General features: G+C 34.7%; 1 protein-coding gene across 1 annotated transcript in view; it reads right to left on the reverse strand.

Annotated features, from left to right (window-relative positions):
- Positions 1 to 17,706, reverse strand: part of LOC141342499 (igLON family member 5-like) — a 233,104-nt gene extending 215,398 nt beyond the window's left edge. The window contains exon 1 of the mRNA XM_073846958.1: positions 17,306 to 17,706. Coding sequence (XP_073703059.1) covers positions 17,306 to 17,363 — 58 coding nt within the window. The 5' untranslated portion in view covers positions 17,364 to 17,706. The remainder of the gene's footprint in view (positions 1 to 17,305) is intronic.
- Between the last annotated feature and the right edge of the window lie 3,311 nt (positions 17,707 to 21,017).

Genomic DNA, 21,017 nt, shown 5'->3' on the forward strand with positions numbered 1-21,017 from the left:
ATCAACCGATACATTTAGCATCATTGCATTGTTTTACATCACCAAAATATGTTTACCAGCAAAAGCATCTAAGACAGCATTTACTTAACATATTCAATACTTAATATAGTATATATTAGAACTTGATTTCAAAGAATATATCTTAATGTAACCAAAATATTTTTAGATTTAAGCTTATTGGTTAGCACTGAAAAATTTATCTTAGAGATTAATTAAATCTTAGAGATTTACTGTAAATGACTATTAATTAGTTATGAGTCATAAAATAATAGTTAAATACATTTCAGACAGAAATTTAACTAGTGCATCTCTATGATTTCCAATAAAAACATCCTCAAAACAATTACTTTTGTGCAATATTCTTCTCAGCAAATATATCACCAAGATTCCCACTACGCACCAAAACCAAAAGGTGGAAAAGGCCCATTTAAAGCATTAATTGGGTTCTCTAGCAACATTTGCATCTGTTGACATGTGCGAATAACAGCAGTATAAACCACAGAATCAGCAGCCAGAGCGAACACGGTTCAGTCTTCATACCCCGCTGCTCTAAAAGCACCATCATTCCACTTTCATTATAGGTCTGCAATGGCGCAATAACTCAACATTAAAAATTACCGCCATTAACTGGAGCACTGAGGGACTGTACGGTCTCCAAACGCGTAAAGAATCTAACGGCGGCGTTTCCAGGACAAAAACTAACTCAAAGACACACACGCGTGCACCTATTACCACATACGCCCGACGTTGGAGTCTAAGCCGTCGCCATTGATTCGCGGCCGAGCACCTTGTCTGCCATAATGAGGACAGGGAGAGTGCAAGGACCCTCCACGTCCCTCAGGACAAAGAGCCCACTCCAATCTCGGCTCTGTCTCCAACCGAGCTCTCTCTGACAGCGCCGACTGCCTCTCAAGGACCCGAACCTTATTAGATTCTCTCAGCATGCCAATAGCATTCTCTAAAATGATTACGGAGCGGCAGGAATATGCACATATTTTCCGTTCTCGTCTTTTATTTCTATGTCTGACCAGTTAGCTTTGCTGCAAACACTAGAAACGTCTGATTTCACTTGGCTGGTGGTGCATGCACGCACGCACACATTCGCGCCACGCATGGCCGAGCGTGTGCTGAGAATATTTGTGAGCGCGTCTCTCACCCCACTTATTTCTGCCTCTACATCCACTCTGCCGCCACTTGAATGATCCTCTCTTCTGCTGTGTTAAATAAAACATGGGGCTTTTTTCATTATTATTAGAGTGAGGCCATTTCTTCGTGGACATATTCATGCACGAGGGTTGAGCTGAAGGGCAAGGGAGGAACGAGAGATGATAATTAAACATGCTCGCGAAACCTACCCGACGCCGCCGACGACCAGTTTCATTTACATGTCTCTTAGGTTCACTGTAATGAAGACTTTAGGCAATCGTCATTATTATTTATTGCAGTTCATCTGGCGGCCTGCAAAGGACAATATTCGGTGGCTTCTGTGGTGACTTAACCCTTTATCCTCACCTCCAGCTCTGAACCACCGTGTGTGCTCACAGATCTGTCATATTTCATTTGTCAAAGGCGGGTCACTGAGAACTCCATGTTCAAATGTCTTTCCGCTACTGGAGCACTGCAAAAATGATGTTCTTACTCAGTATTTTTGTCTTGGCATTCTTAAACCAAGATGCATTTGCTTGAGAAGCAAAATGCTGTTAGATATTACGCTTTACACTTACCATAATTGACTTTTTGCCTAAAACAATAAAAAATAACTGCCAACAGGTTAAGAAAAATAATCTTGTTTTCCCTTTGAATTAAGTTTTGCCTTGAAGTAAATATTTGATTTAACTCTTGTTCTGTACTGAAAGTCCTTTACCTAATTTTGTGTTGCTGATTGCTTGTAAATCTCTCATTATAATATATTATCACTAAATTTAGCATTTGATCTTGTTTTCTTTCACTTAGCACAGGTTTTGTATTTATTTTTGGAACTGATTGATCGTAGACAAATTATTAGTATTGTATCTGTATGTTTTCTCATTATTTTCATCCAATGGGAGTCTATGGCAGCCCAATGAACTGAACATAAGAAAATGATGAAATTTGGCACACTTGTAGTGATGGCCATGAATAGTGATCTGTCCAACTTTGGGGTCTCTAGGACCAACTGTTTAGCGCTACCACTAGTTCAAATATTCAACAATAAAATGGTAATAACTCCTGAACCCCTAATTCTAGAAAGTACAGTATACATTTTTTCCCTTCTCAAAATTTATCCAATTCTTCTCAACAGGAACTTGCTACTGCCAAAGCATATGGCGATACGGTGCTGTGAGTATTTAAGACATGCTGCTGCTGCACAAATAGCATAAAATAACCCATAGCAGATCTATACAGGTGGTGCTGGGGAAGGTGGAGGGTTTCAGAGGAACTCTGAAAGCGCGTTGCGAAATGCCCAAGTGAATTCTACCAGCCATTTAAATGTAAGGCTGCAAGCTCATTGATTGGGAACTAATTAGCTTGTACTAAGTCGTATAACTCTGTGATATCATCAATTCATAATATCATAATTTTTTGTAAGTTTAAGCATAAACTCACTTAATTTTGATTGATTCTTTTGAGAAAACAAGTCATTTTGCTTTTGAAGTAAATATATTTTGCTTTAACTCTTGTTCTGTGCTGAAAATCCTTTACCTAATTTGGTGCTGCAGATCAAAAAAATCCTAGTAAATCTCTCATTATGCGATCACCAAATACTGGATTCAGTCTTTTTGTCAACTTGTTTTCTTTCAGTTAGCACAGATTTTGCGTCTCTTTTTGGAACTGACTAGTCATAGGCTTCATTGATTTTAACTCATGCACCTCAGTTTTTGAGTGAATAAAAACCATAATTTGTGGATAAGTTTGGCAATATTCACTCTAAAAAACTGAGAACATTTATAAAATGTACACCGCAATTGTACAAAAGTGGGGACAAAATCCAAAAAATAAATAAATAAATAAATACGAACAACCAATAGGTTAAGAAAAATAATCTTGTTTCCCATTTAAATTAAGCTTTTTTTCTTACCCCATGGGCAGGTATTTTTTCTCATTTCGAGCATAAACTCACTTCATTTTGATAGATTTTTAAGAAAACAAGTAATTTTTCTTTTGGAGTAAATATATTTTGGTTTAATTCCTGCTCTGTGCTAAACATCCTAGTCAAAAATTGCTTGTAAATCTCTCGTTATGCTTTATTATCACTAAACCTTTGATTCAATCTTTTTATCAGCTTGTTTTCTTTCAATTAGCACTGGCTTTATGTTTCTTTTTGAAACCAATTGATCATAGGCCTCATTGATCTGAGCTTATGCACCTTAGTTATTAAGTGAAAAAAGCATTATTTGTGGATAATTTTGGCAATGTTCACAAAAAAAGGTTTGTAGGCCAGTCTTTTTTGACCGGGAAAACCATTTGTCATAACGCCGAAAAAAAAAAAAGTACTAAAATTATCAAAAAAACCTGTGTTCAAAGTCAGTATACAATGCAATAGCACCTTTGGGAAAAAGAAAAACCTCTCCTGAGTGAAACACAACATAAGGGTTAATAATGTTTGGTATTTGTACTGGAAAACAAGACGAGAGTATTGAGTAAGAAAATATTTTTTGCAGCGAGGCACCTGAAGCATCTCTTTAAAATGCTAAAAGGGTGTTCATCAGCGACAGGCGTCTGGATATACGCCACTCTTCTCAATCATTTGATGAATTAGCGCTGTCATGATCACTAGAAAATGCACACAAACATCTCTTTTTAATGAAATTCAATTGCACTAGGCAAATAGTGCTCCAAATAGTGTTTTGTGAATTTATAACAAGCCTCATGTGCAATTTAAAATACTCCCGGCTCAATGCTAATCCAGCGTACTGTATTTAGCATTTGTTTTTGCTGGATTGCATTCGGTCCTTAAATACAACTTGGGTTTTGCACTAAAATAACAGGGTTTCTTTACAGAAAATGGTTACATGATTACAAAAAAAATTACATAAATTTACAGTTGTGTGTTTACAGTATTGTTTAATGTTAAATAAGCAAAGTAAATAAAAAGGATTTTATTAGATGCATTTGCATAGAAAGCAGGCATATTCACTCTGAAATGATGAATGACTTCATTTAAACTGTCACAACGCCCAACTATTCATTAATAATGAGAGTTTAGCACTGAATTAACGTGCCTCACTGTGTTTCTTTTAGGAAAATATTTGAACGGTCACTAAAAAATGCACGCAAACATCTCTATTTAATGAAAATCAATTGCACAAGGCAATAGTGAAATTATAACAAACAATGCTCACGGAAAACACTTTTTTTGGTGCATTTAGCTGAACTTGTGGCCGGTTCTTAAATAAGATGTGGAGTTTTGCACTGAATTGATGCCAAAATGATGCAACTTTGTGGGACAAATCACAAAAAAGTACACAAATATACCAACTTTTATTTATTATATAGAGCAGATATAGATATAGATATAGATATAGATATAGATATAGATCAATATAAGTATTTTATTACTTATTCTATAAGCCATATTTGCATAGAAAGGAGGCGTGTTTGTACTGAAAAGAATAGTTAGTCATAATAAAATGTAGTTTACTGCATGCTTTAGCTATAATCAGGGTTTTTGAGCATATTTCAAGCATTTAACTGCATTAATTGACTAGGTGGCTCCACTAGGTGGCGCTCACAGTTGAATTTACTATATCTAAAGAAGATAACAATGATGAAAAATAGAGAAATGATAAATAAAAAAATGGATATGTAAGAAGATCTCAGGCTTGAACGTAGTCAATGTGCGCATGCAAATCAGAGTATGTGAGCGGAGCGGAGTGCGAGCGGAGCGCGGAGTGGAGCGGTGTGATTTTGAATGGAGGGAGGAGCGGATTTTTGAAAAGTCGGAGCGTCGTGGTTTTCACTCGCTCCAAGTGCGCTCCACCATCGCTCCATCATAAGTACAATTCATGCCAACGGTCCGTAATATAACTGCATAATAAGCAGGCATTCACATGTTAAACATATTTAGCTTGATAGAGATGGATCACTCAAATCAGAAATAATGTGAATGGACATGAGCGGTAAATTATAGTTCACAAGGATTTAGTTTGTTCCTTCTAGATACTGAATATATTCAGGTGAAAGCCTCATTTAAACATGTGCAGCACTTATTCACATGCAATCGCTGTGACAATAATGCATTAAAACAAATGTAATGGTATCCGATTTCGAATTATCAGAAATCTGTAAGAAATGCAGCGATCCATATGTAAAATAACTGACGAAAATGTAGTTATTTTCATTACAAACTTTGCACTGCATAAAGCAGTAGTTATACTCTTTTAATGCTGACAATGTTATTAGCTTGGTATGTGGTAGGTACAAAGTTTGCACACTATTCCAAACTCTCCTGTTGTTTTAATATGTGTTATGAACAGGACCGTTACATTTAAAACATAAGGCTATTTCTGAATGTTTTGACGCGGAGCGAAGGCGGAGCGGTGTTTCTGATATCAGTGAGCGAGGAGTGGAGCGGGAGCGGAAAATTGTGAACCCGGAGTGGAGCTGGAGAGGAGCGATTATTAAATGCACTGAGCGCGGAGGGGAAATTGTTGCCGCTCCACTCCGCTCACATACTCTGATGCAAATAGCACTTCAGCGAATAAAACGCATTCTATACAGCTCATTTGCATAAAAAGGAGGCGTGTTTTTGCTAAAAAAGAATAATTGGACATAATAAAATTTAGTTTACTGCATGCTTCAGTTATTGTCAGGGTTTGTGTGCATATTTCAAGCACTTGACTGCATTAATTGACTAGGTGACACAGTTGAAGTTACTTTAAAGAAGGTGACGATGATAAAAACAAGAAGAGAAATGTTGAAAAAACAAAAACTGATATATGTAAGAAGATCTCAGGCTTGAATGTAGTTAATGTGTGCAGCTCATTTGCATAAAAAGGAGGCGTGTTTGTGCTAAAAAGAATAGTTAGTCGTAATAAAATTTTGTTTTACTGCATGCTTCAAGTTATTGTCAAGGTTTTGCACATATTTCAAGCATTTGACTGCATTAATTAACTAGGTGGCGCTCACAGTTGAATTTACTATACTTAAAGAAGATAACGATAAAAAGTAGAGAAATAATGAAAAACAAAAAATGATATATGTAAGAAGATCTCAGGCTTGAACGTAGTCAATGTGCGCATGCAAACAGCACTTTAGTGAATAAAACACATTCTATACAGCTCATTTGCATAAAAAGAGGCGTGTTTGTGCTAAAAAGAATAGTTAGTCATAATAAAATTTTGTTTTACTGCATGCTTCTAGTTATTGCCAAGGTTTTTACACATATTTCAAGCATTTGACTGCATTAATTAACTAGGTGGCACTCACAGTTGAATTTACTATACTTAAAGAAGATAACGATAAAAAGTAGAGAAATAATGAAAAACAAAAATGGATATATGTAAGAAGATCTCAGGCTTGAACGTAGTCAATGTGCGCATGCAAACAGCACTTTAGTGAATAAAACACATTCTATACAGCTCATTTGCATAAAAAGAGGCGTGTTTGTGCTAAAAAGAATAGTTAGTCATAATAAAATTTTGTTTTACTGCATGCTTCTAGTTATTGCCAAGGTTTTTACACATATTTCAAGCATTTGACTGCATTAATTACCTAGGTATCTCTACTAGGTGGTGCTCTCACAGTTGAATTTACTATACTTGAAGATAATGATAAAAAGTAGAGAAATAATGAAAAACAAAAAATGTTATATGTAAGAAGATCTCAGCCTTGAACGTAGTCAATGTGCACATGCAAATAGCACTTTAATAAATAAAACATTCTATACAGGCGTCTTTGTGCTGAATAGTTACACATAATAAATTTTAGTTTAATGCATGCTTCAGATATTGTTAGGGTTTTTGTGCATATTTCAAGCATTTGACTGCATTAATTGACTAGGTGGCACTCACAGTTGAATTTACTTTATTTAAAGAAGAAGACAATGATAAAAACAAGAAGAGAAATGTTGAAACAACAAAAATGGATATATGTAAGAAGATCTCAGGCTTGAATGCAGTCAACGTGTGCATGCAAACAGCACTTTAGTGAATAAAACACATTCTATACAGCTCATTTGCATAAAAAAGAGGCGTGTTTGTGCTAAAAAGAATAGTTAGTCATAATAAAATGTAGTTTTACTGCATGCTTCAAGTTATTGCCAAGGTTTTTACACATATTTCAAGCATTTGACTGCATTAATTAACTAGGTATCTCTACTAGGTGGTGCTCTCACAGTTGAATTTACTATACTTGAAGATAATGATAAAAAGTAGAGAAATAATGAAAAACAATAAATGATATATGTAAGAAGATCTCAGGCTTGAACGTAGTCAATGTGCGCATGCAAATGGCACTTTAATAAATAAAACACATTCTATACAGCTCATTTGCATAAAAAGGAGGCGTGTTTGTGCTGAATAGTTAAACATAATACAATTTTGTTTAATGCATGCTTTAGTTATCAGGGGTTTTGTGCATATTTCAAGCATTTGACTGCATTAATTGACTAGGTGGCACTCACAGTTGAATTTACTTTATTTAAAGATGACAATGATAAAAACAAGAAGAGAAATGTTGAAACAACAAAAACGGATATGTAAGAAGATCTCAGGCTTGAATGCAGTCAATGTGTGCATGCAAATAGCACTTTAGTGAATAAAACACATTCTATACAGCTCATTTGCATAAAAAGGAGAGCTGAAAAGTATAATGGCTTAAATCAAATGCTCAGCGAAACGCCATTGCAGCACATTTAGCATCTGGTTGAGTTGGACTGCGGGCAGCTTGTGAATAAAATGCAGGGTTTCGCTCTGAAATAACATGCTAAATGGTTTAGTATCTGTGGGGAAAATGTTTACAAATCCTCTACGGCTTGATTGCCTTAGCGACACATTTTAAAAAGTCCAGATCGCCAAAAAAAAGCACCATCTGTCAGCGGCGTTTCCAACAGGTGTAATAAGCAACTTCAGGCTCGAAGCCCAACGCGATCGCATCAGCCCACCCTGTCCATGCGATTACGTCAACGACTCCTTCCCACTAAACGCGCAGGCCAGGTCTGATGGACTTCGAGTCGGCAACAACAAAGACAGACAGATCCAGAAAAGACACAGAGCCACAGAATCTAAGCAGGGCCAAGCCTGGAGAGCTGCACATGGAAAAAGATAGGAGCCAGTTTTGAAAGACGGGGCATCTGTTTCGGCTGGCAGAGGATGGATTTCATTGCGCTTTCTCTGCCAGCCAACCATCTTGGTCCTGCAAAGGGGGAGACAAACGAACACAAACCATCGCTTTGACCCACTTGCCCCAACGTGTACCGCATTAACGTTCAGAATTGGTTATGATCTACTGAACAAGCCGTTCACCTGCTCCCCGCTGCCTGCCAACACATGATCTCTGCCTTTTGTGCTCAAGTTTGCTTTCAACAGGTGATTTTGGAAAGTTGCATGCTTTGGTGATGCTTAGGAGTCTAAATAACTTTTATGCCATGATCCTTAAGGTTGCAAATGTGGATTAGCAATAAAGTAGTAGGGAAATTAAATGTTTTTCATTTTTGGATGTTCCAAAAAAGAAAAAGAAAAATGCAATTATGCATTTGGCAGATGCTCTAATCCAAAGCAATTTGGAGTTTAGCATACTTTAAGGACAAGTTGCATGCTTTATTGATGCTTGGAAGTGTAAATAAGTTTTATTCCAAGAAAGTAACTTAAGGTTGCAAATGTGGATAAGGAATAAAAGCAGTAGTGAAATTTTGTGTGGCTAATAATTTTAAAGAGAAGCAATTCTAAGTGAGCTAAAAAAAAAATGTATAAGGTTGGTAGTTAAATAAATATGGACATGGATACATACATAAATCAAAAATTTATGCATTTGCCTGATCCTTTTCTCTAAACAGTTTTTCAAAAGACAAGATGCATACTTTGTGATGCTTGAGAGCTGAAATAATAATAGTAATAATAATTTAAGGTTGCAAATGTGGATTAGGAATAAAAGCAGTAGTTAAATGTGTGATGTCCAAAAAAAGTTAATATTTTTAAAAATAAGCCAGTTCATTTTTGGTGATCTATAAATATTTTATAAGGTTAATAGTAAAATAAATAAATAAATGTAATTTAAGGCTGCAAATGTGGATTAGGAATAAAAGCAGTGGTGAAATTGTGTGTGATTAATAATTTTAAAGAGAAGCAATTCTAAGTGAGCTAAAAATATTTTATAAGGTTGGTAGTTAAATAAATAAATTCAGACTTGCTTACATACATAAATAAAACATTTATGCATTTGCCTGATGCTTTTATCTAAAGAGTTTTTCAAAGACAAGATGCATACTTCGTGATGCTTGAGAGCTGAAAAGGATTTATTCCAAATTTCTGTAATTTAAGTGTGTGGATTAGGAATAAAAGCAGTAGTTATAATAAATAAATATATAAATAAATAAATAAAATATATACATTAGCCAGATGCTTTTATCTAAAGAGATTTTCAAAGACAAATAAGTTTTATTCCAAGAAAATATCTGTAATTTTGGGTTGCAAATGTGCATTTGTAATAAAAGCAGTAGTGAAATTTTATATTTGATGTCCAAAAAAAAGTTAATACTTTTTAAAAAGAAGCCAATTCAATATAGCTTATTTAAAAGTATTTTATAAGGTTGGTGGTAAATTAAATAAATAAATTTAATGTATGCATTTGCCAGATAGTTTTTATCTAAAAAGTTTTTCAAAGACAAGATGCATTTTTTGTGATGCTTGGACGCTTAAATAAATTTTATTCCAAGAAAATATCTGTAATTTAAGTTTGCAAATGTGGATTTGTAATAAAAGCATTATCAACATTTTATTTGTGATGTCCAAAAAAAAGTTACAAATGTATTATAGGTGATCTAAAAATATTTTATAAGGTTGGTGGTAAAATAAAATAAAATAAAATAAAATAAAATAAAATAAAATAAAATAAAATAAAATAAAATAAAATAAAATAAAATAAAATAAAATAAAATAAAATAAAATAAAATAAAATAAAATAAAATAAAAATAAAATAAAATAAAATAAAATAAAATAAAATAAAAATAAAATAAACTTTGCTTGGGGGCTTAACTTTTATTCTAAGAAAATATTTGTAAGTTAAAGTTAAAATATGTAGATTAGTTATAAAAATAGTAGAGAAATTATAAAACACATTTATGATTTGGCAGATGCTTTTATATAAAGCATTTTATATAATTTGTTCAAACACAAGCATACTTTAAAGACAAATTGCATTAATGACGCATAAACAACTTTTATTCCAAGAAAATGTCAGCACCTTAGGTTTGTAAATGTGGATCAGTAATAAAAGTAGCAGTGAAAATTTATGTGTGATGTCCAAAAAGAAGTTAATATTGTTTAAAGAGAAGCCAATTCATTATACAAAGACAAGATGCATGGTTTGTGATGCTTGGAAGCTTAAATAACTTTTATTCCAAGATAAGTTTGCAAATGTGGATTAGGAATTAAAGCGGTAATGAAATTGTATGTGATGTCAAAAAAAAAGAGGTAATACTTTTTAATAGAAACCAGTTCATTATAGATGATCTAAAAGTATTTTATAAGGTTGGTGGTAAAATAAATAAATAAATAAAACCTATGCATTTGCCAGATGCTTTGGAGCTTAAATAACTTATGTTCCAAGAAAATATCTGTAAGTTTTATATGGTTGGCGGTAAAAAAAAATTACATTTATGCATTCGGCAGATGCTTTTATATAAAGCAATTTAAAGTGTGTTCAAAGACAAGCATACTTTAAAGACAAATTGCATGCTTTAATGATGCTTGAGAGCGTAAACAATTTTTATTCCAAGAAAATGTCAGCAACTTAAGTTTGCAAATGTGGATTAAGTAATAAAAGTAGCAGTGAAATTTTATGTGTGATGTCCTAAAAAGTAGAGTGAAGCCATACATGTATGTGTGTGTGTATTTTATATATGTTTTAACACACACATGCATTTATGCATTTGGCAGATGCTTTTATCTAAAGCAATTTGGAGCTTTTCAAAGACAAGTTGCATGCTTTGGTGATGCTTTTTTATTTAATTGTATTATTAAGAAAATATCTGTACGGTTAGGTTGCAAATGTGGATTAGTTATAAGTAGAGAAATTATGTGTTATGTTATATATATTCACATATATATATATATATGTGAAGAAATGTGAAGACAATGCAAAATGCATCACGCCACCACAGGCAAATTCTACATCATTAATACTTGCTTCAGTAAGTCCACATGAGCCATACAAACCAAACAAACCGAGGACTGACGTCAAACCAGACTTGAGTCTGCAGCAAAAGTTCTCGTGTGAAAGCGCCCTCAGATACCCTGCAGGGACTTATTGTGTTGCAGTGTGATTAGTATTCACCGTGAAAACAAAATGTTGAAGCAAAATATGCCCTGCAAGACAAACAGAACAAATGCAATCTCTCCCTCTCTCCCCATTTAAAGCAATTACTCTTGAAAAGACAATTAAACAGATACCAAGTCATGACTCGTCGTGGAATAATAACAGATGCAGGAAAACTCTCATCTTTGATATTTTGTTAACTTTCTGACTCGCCTAGGTCAGTCAAGGCCACACACCGTTTTAATTCGATTACATAAAGGCCGCTAAGCATGCCTCTGTCATTTCAGGGCATCCGTGTTGGGTCAAGGGGAAACGGTGATGCATGTTGTACTAAAGTGTGGGTCACGTGACCTGCTCAAGGGTACAAAACCGGGGCAGAGAACCAGAAATCTTCCAGCTACTGGTGTGCTGCCCACAACCCCACTGCGGCGTTGTCGAATAAGTCCTGGTGATGTTGAGGAAAGAATGAGCTAATGGAACTAAACACATTTCCAGAACAGGAACCCCTCTGCCTTTGATGTAGAGACTAATGAGTCTTTTGCATTCTTCAGTCATTTGCATAAAAGTACCGTGGTTGGCACCGAGGTGCAAGGATGGGATCAGTACTTCTCGAAACTGATAAACTCCATAGAAGAACCAACTTTGGTTCCTCAATTAACCTTTCAAGTGAACAGTTCTTAAAAGAACCATTTTATCTTTTCTCTTTTACACTCTAAAGAACCTTTTGTCCTATGAAAAGACTGTTGTTAAAGAGTTAGTAAATTTACAGATAATTTACTCACCCCCGTGTCATTCAAAAGGTTCATATCTTTCTCTCTTCAGTCAATAAGACATTATGTTTTTTGAGGAAATCATTTCAGGATTTTCTCTCTATATCATAAACCTCTATGGTGCCCTGAGTTTGAACTTCCAAAATGCAGTTTAAATGCAGCTTCAAAGGGCTCTAAACGATTGGCAATTTTATACTTTTTAAGGTTCAAGACAGTTAGGGTATGTTGGAAATCTCATTTTCTCCTCTAACTTCAAAATCTTCCTACATTGCTGCAGAAGTACTGTTCACAAAGTGAACATCCAAAAAAAAATAAAAAATAAAATCAACTGCCCTTTACGAAAAAAGGTAAAACAGTGAGGTAAAAATAAAGAATCAAGAACGTCAGAAGATCTCTTTTTGTCTAAATGGTTCCATAAAGAACCTTTAACATCTGAAGAACCTTTCTGTTTCACAAAAGGTTCTTTGTGGTGAAAGAAGGTTCTTCGGATTATAAAAAGTTAAGAAAGAAATGGTTCTTTAAAGAATCTTTGAGTGAATGTTTTTTTGTGGAACCAAAGTGGCATCGATGTGAAAAACCTTTTAAAGCACCTTTATTTTTAAGAGTATAGGGTGATTTTGAAGTTGGAGAAGAAAATCAGATATTTTCGCTAGATAAGACCCTTCTTCCTCGACTGGGATCATTTAGAGCCCTTTGAAGCTGCATTAAAACTGCATTTTGGAAGTTCAAACTCACAGGAACTATAGAAGTCCACTATATAGAGAGAAAATCTTGAAATTTTTTTCCTCAAAAAACAATTTCTTCATGGCATCTTGGATAAAAAGGGGGTGATTAAATTATCTGTAAATCTTTGTTCTGCAAGTGAACTTCTCCTTTAAAGGTTCATTATGAAACCATCAATGTCAATTAAGAACCTTTATTTTTTTTCAAGATTCCATTTATGGCTCCATTAAGAACTTTTAACATCCATGGAATCTTTCAATTGCACAAAAAGTTCTTTATAGCAGAAAAAGGTTCTTTTCGGTACCAAAAATGGTTTTATATGGCATTTTATGTGCAATATCAGAGTATTTACTTCTCTAAAACCCAAAATTATTGACAAGTAGTTGGAAATATGTGCAATTTATTGAAGAAATCAGATGTAGGAATTGCTTTCAAACAGCTTTCACTCAGATTTTGCTAGTAACATTTATGTATTTCAGATGTATACTGAAATAGTCTTTCCTTGTAAAACACATTCAACACATTTTTTACCATGTTGGCTGATTTTTTTTATTACATAAAAAGTGCACATTTTTGCAAAGCCTAATTCTTTCACAAAGACGGGTGTGATGTGTCAGGACACCTATTTCAGTGACATCTGTCTAATAGGAAACTCTTATGTGTGAGGTTAAAAAAAAGTGTTTTAGTATTTTTAAAGAGACGCCAATTCGTTACGGGTGATCTAAAAATATTTTATGAGGTTGAAGGCATTAAAATAAATATTTATGCATTTGGCAGATGCTTTTTATTGGCAGCCACTTTGGATTTTATTCAAAAGACAAGCATTTTTTTAGGAGTGGCCAGCTGACAAAGTTACTCAAGTTAAAATATATTTTGCTTAATCAGATTCTGCACTTCAAACTTGGATGGATGGATGGAGAAAAAAAAATAATAATCGATGTTGGAAAGGCCAGCAACTGTGAGCGAGTGTAAATTATGTGGTCACTACATATCAAATTATCAGACGCCTGAATCAATTTCCCTTGTGCAGAACTGCTGAATTGTGAGAAAAAACCATAATGAGTTTCAGACAGATTTTCCCCAGAGCAAACATCATCAGCACTGTTGAGTCTGAGGGAGAACAAACTCTCAGGGTGTCTAGTTTACACCCCTCCCACCGTCCAAAACACACGCTGACATGAAAATTAAAACATGCTCTTCGCTCGCACAATGTCGCATGTCCTTCAACATATCCATTTTGCGAGGAAAAAGAACAGTTTGACCAAAGAGGAAAAGTCTGTCATTATATTTTTTTTGTTTCTAAGGAACACAGGAGAAATTTGCATGCACAAATAAAGCCACTTCTAAATAAATAACAACAGAATTTTCATGTTTGCATGGGCTGTTCATTTAATCTCACTTTGATCTGTGCATCAGCAGGACTGGCGTCAAATAATGAAAATCTATTCTGATTAACAGACGATTTATGCAGGCTCTAATAGGTGGGATGCATACACCGAAGTGCATTTTTGTGCATGCAAGGGGCACGAGAGATGTTTTACACATGGAATTCTCTGTCAGAGATTGGGCGCCTGCATGGAAAAAAAACTCCCCCCACAGGGCAAGAATGATTAAATTTGTGTTCATCATGGTAAAGGGCTCAAAAAGTGGATTCAAACATCATTTCAAAGCAAGTATTCATCCATTCACAGCACACCGAGAGCTATTATTCCCTCCCTGATGCCCCATGCGTTCTCTGACAGATCAATAATACAACAATAGTACTCCAAACCCATACGAATCACCCAGCGGTATCTGGTTTTCTTCATCTTTCTGATATTAACCATTTCACCAAGTATGACGGTCTCAGAACGATCACAAAGATGAGAGCTTGGAGTAGGTGTCAAACGCAAATCACACAGCACTTTTCTCAACAGCTAGTGTCAAAGCTGCAGCAATACAACATTTCATATCAGGTTCACATATCACCATTTTCTGAAAATATATTAAGCACTTTGCATCATCCATTTCAAAGAGAATCAGAGGCAAGTAATTGCATGTAGATAATCAGTGTGACTGATATTCACAAACAATCGGTTTGAAATTAATATCAGGCCGTCTGCATTAAAATGATAAAATGATAAATATACAATTAAAAATGCCAATACATCATAAAATAACTATATTGCAATATAATTAAATAAAATATTCATAATGACCTAATAATATTTAATTATTAATATGTTTTGCATATTGGACATGAGTCACTTGAAAGCAAAAATAACCATTATCGGTTTCTGAATATCGGTTGAACTGATAAATGCCACCTGCTGGCTCTCCAAAGAAAATCCACTAATTTTACCACTGTCTGTTGAACATTAAAATTATAAAACTATAAATATAAACTTAAAATCACAATTAATGTTAATATATGCTAATATAATAACAAACGACTATACCGATATAATATACAGCAGCAACAACAGCAAGAAACACAATAGCAATAATAAAACATCCATGATGAGTGACCATTCTAATGGTATTTAGTTATGATTATATGCATATTGTAAATCAGACATTTAAAAATAAAATTATCGGTTTCTGAATATCGGGGTCTACCGATAATGCCGATAATGATAATGCCGATTTAATATACAGCAACAACAGCAGCAAGAACCACAACAGCAATAATGAAATATTTGTGATGAGTCACTAGTTTCATGATTATTGAATTATTAATATATGCATATTGGAAATCAGATATTTAAAAATAAATATATCATTATCGGCTTCTGAATATCGGTTCTACCGATAAATGCCACATGCTGGTCCTCTAAAGAAATGCCACCAACAAAACCTCTACACCGCTGTCTGCTTAACATTAAAATTATAAAACTATAAATATAGACTTAAAACAACAATTAATATGAATATATATATGCTAATATAAAGACCATGAATATGACAATTTAACATAACAACAGCAATAATAAAATATTCAGGATGAGTCACCAGTCTAATGGTTATTTAGTTATGATTATATGCATATTGTAAATCAGACATTTTGAAATAAAAATAACGTTATCGGTTTATAAATATATCGGGGTCTACTGATAAATGCCACCTGGTGGATCTCTAAATTAACACCACCAACAAAACCATAACACCACTGTCTGCTTAACATTAAAATGATAAAACTATAAATATAAGTTAATACACTTAATTCATTAATGTTAATATAATATATGCTAATATAAACACCATGAATGTGATGATATAACAACAACAGCCAAAACCACAACAGCAATAAAAAAAAATTCATAATGAGTCAATCTAATGGCTATTTAGTTATGATTATATGCATACTGCATATCAGATATTTATATATAAAATTGACCATTATCGGTTTATGAATATCGGGATCTAACGATAATGTAAACCAGCTGGATCTCTAAAGAAAAGCCACTAACAACCACCAACAATACTGTTACACCACTGTCTGCTCAACATTAAAATGATGAAACTATAAATATATACTTAAAAGAACAATTAATATTATATTTAATATATGTATATAACAAAAAGACCATGAATATGACAATATAATACACCAACAACAATAGCCAAATATTTACGATGAGTCACCAGTCTAACGCTTACTTAGTTGTGATTATATGCATACTGCATATCAGATATTTAAAAATGAAACCAACAATTATCCGTTTATGAATATCGGGACTAGTGATAAACGCCACCTGCTGGATCTCTAAAGTATAGCAACCAATAACAGCATTACACCCCTATGCAAAACAACTGTGCTCAGCTCATATAATTATAATTATATAAATCAAAATATAATAAATATAAAAACCCATTTCATGAATACAGTATAATTAACAATTATATGCACATGCATATAAATAAATAAATAAAAAATAATAACAATTAAAATTGATATATTAACACAATTGTTAATGAAAAATAATTGGTGTTTTTTTATATATATACATAAATAAATATGTTAAACAGCTGTTTTGCATATTGGTTAATATCGGACACCTAAAAAACCCAACATATCAATGTCGGTCGCAAGAAAAAACAACACTGGTGTCAATATCTGTAAAGGCATCCACTGACTTGTTACACAGAGATAGAGACGAGGAAAGCCGTCTTTTTCCCCCTTAAGTGTTGATATGCAGAACTCGTGTGTTGTGGAGCGCACTTGTCCCTATGATTTGATCACACACACATGATTCATTGGCAGGTAGACCCCCGGAGCCGCATTAGTATTCCACTCCAGGTCCCAGCAAAGAATGAAGCAAGGAACGAGTGAGGAACATGTTCTCAACAGAAGAATGCTTTAAGAATTGCAACTTACCTTTCCACAGCAACGCCAAGAGCAAAGCGAGCGCGTGTCGCAACATTGCGCAGCTCATGTTTTGAGTTGATTGTTTGTTATTTCTCTGTGTCAGTTCTTGCAGCAACAGTCCGTTTTTTATCTTCTACGAACGGGAACACGCATAAACCGCAGTTGTCCGTCCGTGTGTCCTATTTCACGAAACGTCCGCAGTCTACAAATCTTCCAAGTGTGTCAGGAGTGCCACAAGACGGGTCGATTTTCCCAAGTGACCCTTTGCAAGGAGACCAAACACAATCTGTTGGCGTTTGGAGTGCCAGGGAATACAGAAATAAATCCTTGCGCGGAAAAAATATTATGTATACCTCCTCAGATTTTTTTCTTGACTACAAGGGCATCCACAGAAAAATAGAAAAGCGACAGTTGAGATGGTTTAGTGGGATGTTGTGTGCTCTAACGATCTGTTCAGTGAATCAGAATCACTGTGCATCGCTTCAGAGCGGAGCACGAAAGAAGCGTCTGATTGACAGCTCAAGGAGAATCTCCTCCGCCAATCAGCGAGCGGCAAGGAAGTGGGCCGGGCACCAAGGAGGAGATTCGGCCAATCGTGTGCAGGGAGGGGCGGAGCCTGTAAGAGCGCTATGATAATATAAGGTGATTTATAGCACGCACAGTGCACTGCAGTACTGGAGGAAAGGTGTTTGCGTGGACATGCACATTAGTGGTTTATGTTCTCTACTGGGAGAGGTGATTTGCGTGGGGAAACTTAGCAGAGAAGTGTTTAGAAATAACGCACATGATTTACTGGGTCATTCCTAAAGTGCGGTACATTTTTTGTGACTCAGTAGCCTAGATAAAATATTCATCTCACAATTTTGGACGACGAAAACTGGATTAGTTACAAATGCATGTTGCTGCTTTGGTTTGAATTGATGTTACTGTTTTTGCCATATCCTCAACTTCTAAAACAAAAAGGTAATTTATTCAGAAATATTCTTAGTACTTAAATGCTTGAAATTAAACGGTAAAAGGTCACAGTCATCAATATCACCTTCCATCCTGCTAGTATTCTGTACAATGCCTTTAATTAGCAAAAAACACACCCTCCAGGAAGTGACATCATTTTGGAGGGAAAGCACCATGAGTAACACTACTGGTGTAAAAAAAAAAAAAAAGTAACACTACTGTGTTACTGCACTAAATGCACACAAAACCACTTAACTGAATTAAACTTGCATATTTTGAAGATAATTGCTGCTAAAAATGGTCAATTTTTGTCATGTTCTGGGCTGTACTAATCAGTCAGACTGGGAGTTTTTTGTTTATAAAATATTCATAGTATTTAGATGCTTAAAATAAAACATTGTTTTATTTGGTGTAGGTCACTGTCATCAAAATCACCTTCCATCCTGCTAGGATTCTGCAAAAGTTCTTTAACAAAAAAACAGTTGTTCTAGGAAGTGATATCATTTTAGAGGGAAAACACCACAGGCAACACTATTAAGCGGATTTAAATAGTGTTTTCAAGACACGTCATCAATCGGCCATATTGGCGGTACTGAATGCAAACAATGCCACTGAACCAAACAAAACTTGCATATTTTGATGATTATCACTGCTGAAAATGGTCAATTATTTTCATGTTTTGGGCTGTGCTAATCGGTCGGAATGGCAAAAACATTCTAATTAAATATTCCTAGTATTTAAATGCTTAAAATAAATTATTGTTTTAATTGGTATAGATCACTGTCATCAATATCACCTTCCATCCTGCTAGGATTCTGTACAATTCCTTTAATTAACAAAAAACAGTTGTTCTAGGAAGTGACATCATTTTGGAGGGAAAACACCACAGGCAACACTATTAAGCAGATTTAAATAGTGTTTTCATGACACGTCGTCAGTCAGCCATATTAGCAGCACTGAACGTAAACAATGCCACTGAACCAAACAAATCTAGCATATTTTGATGATTATCGCTGCGGAAAATGGTCAATTATTGTCATGTTTTGGGCTGTACTAGCCAGTCAGTCGGACTGGGAAAAACATTTTGATTAAATATTCCTAGTATTTAAATTCTTAAAATAAAACATTGTTTTAATTGATATAGGTCACTGTCATCAATATCACCTTCCATCCTGCTAGTATTCTGTTCAATTACTTTAATTAACAAAAAAAACAGTTCCTTCTTGACATCATCCTCCAGGAAGTGACATCATTTTGGAGGGAAAACACTATAGGCAACACAAGCAAATTTTCATAGAGTGTTTTCACAATGCATCATCAATCGGCCAAACAGCCGTTCTAGGAATTGGTATCATTTGGAGGGAAAACACCACAGGCAACACTATTGAGCGGGTAGTGTTTTCACTACACGTCATCAATCGGCCAAACAATGCCATTGAACCAAACAAAACTTGCATATTTTGATGGTTATTGCTGCTGAAAATGGTCAGTTATTGTCAGGTTTTGGGCTGTGCTAATTGGTCGGACTGGGGAAAAACATTCAGATGAAATATTTCTAGTATTTAAATGCTTAAAACATTGTTTTAATTGGTATAGGTCAATGTCATCAATATCACCTTCCATCTTGTTAGAATTCCTTTAATTAACAAAAGATTTCATCCTCCAGGAAGTGACATCATTTTGGAGGGAAAACACCATGAGCAACACTACTAAGTGAATTTGATTAGTGTTTTCATGTCACGTCTTCAATCTGCCATATTGGTGGCACTGAACAAAAACAATGCCATTGAACCAAACAAACATTTCGAGTACTATAGATAACCACTATAACCAAATGTTATAACAAACTGAACCAGGATTTCCAGGGCAAAAATCTTGATAACATTTGTGTTTGTTTTTATAATTTCCAGTCAGATAGGTGAAATATTAGGCTAAAATCTTAATTAATACTGCTTGTACGTATCTTTACCACCTATTTACTCTAGATGGTCAAAATACTGCGCCCAAGTCCTTCTCTGTATGATTTAACAACTTCTACTCATGTTTTCCATGGTTTAGACAGCATAAATTAGCAAAAAAAAATCTATTTCAGTAGTACATTAACCATGCAATCCATGCTGTCGTTTACATCCTAGTATCACCAATATGGCTGTGCATCTGAGTAACTGACCAAATCGTGACTTAATTGCAAACCCTCTAATATTCTGTGATGTTTTGTTGTAATACTTCATTTGTTGGTCCAGTCAGTCTGTCACATATTTATTTAAAAAAATATGTATAAGCATGCACAAGCAATGACCCACTAGACTGCAAGTGCTAAACTTAAACATGCCATTATGTTTTATAACATTAGATGGAAACAATGATGACTTTGGTTGTGGTTTTGACACCGGCTCGCGCCGTTGATGGTAATTTGGTGGGAATATTCACACCGCTCTCTCACAAGGTCAATGGCTCTGGAGAATTGTGTTCTAACAGGGTGTTGACTGTCATCTGTAGATTGATGGCTGCCCTGACTGAAGTGAAGGGACGTCGCAACAGCATTTGAATATCAATATATGAACTCAGTCTGCAATTGAGCCTTTGAAGGGATCGCACACTCAAAAAAAGTCATTATTTACTGTCATTTCATCATGATGGCCTGGCTGTGCACTTGTAAGTACACTCAACTCCATTTAAAAGATATGTCTGTGTGGGCTCTAATTTGACCTCTAATGCAGTGTAAAGTGCTTTGTGGCTTACTATGCATAAAAATGTTTTGCAAGTA

Source organism: Garra rufa, chromosome 9, assembly GCF_049309525.1.
Source record: "Garra rufa chromosome 9, GarRuf1.0, whole genome shotgun sequence".
Taxonomy (NCBI): Eukaryota; Metazoa; Chordata; class Actinopteri; order Cypriniformes; family Cyprinidae; genus Garra; species Garra rufa.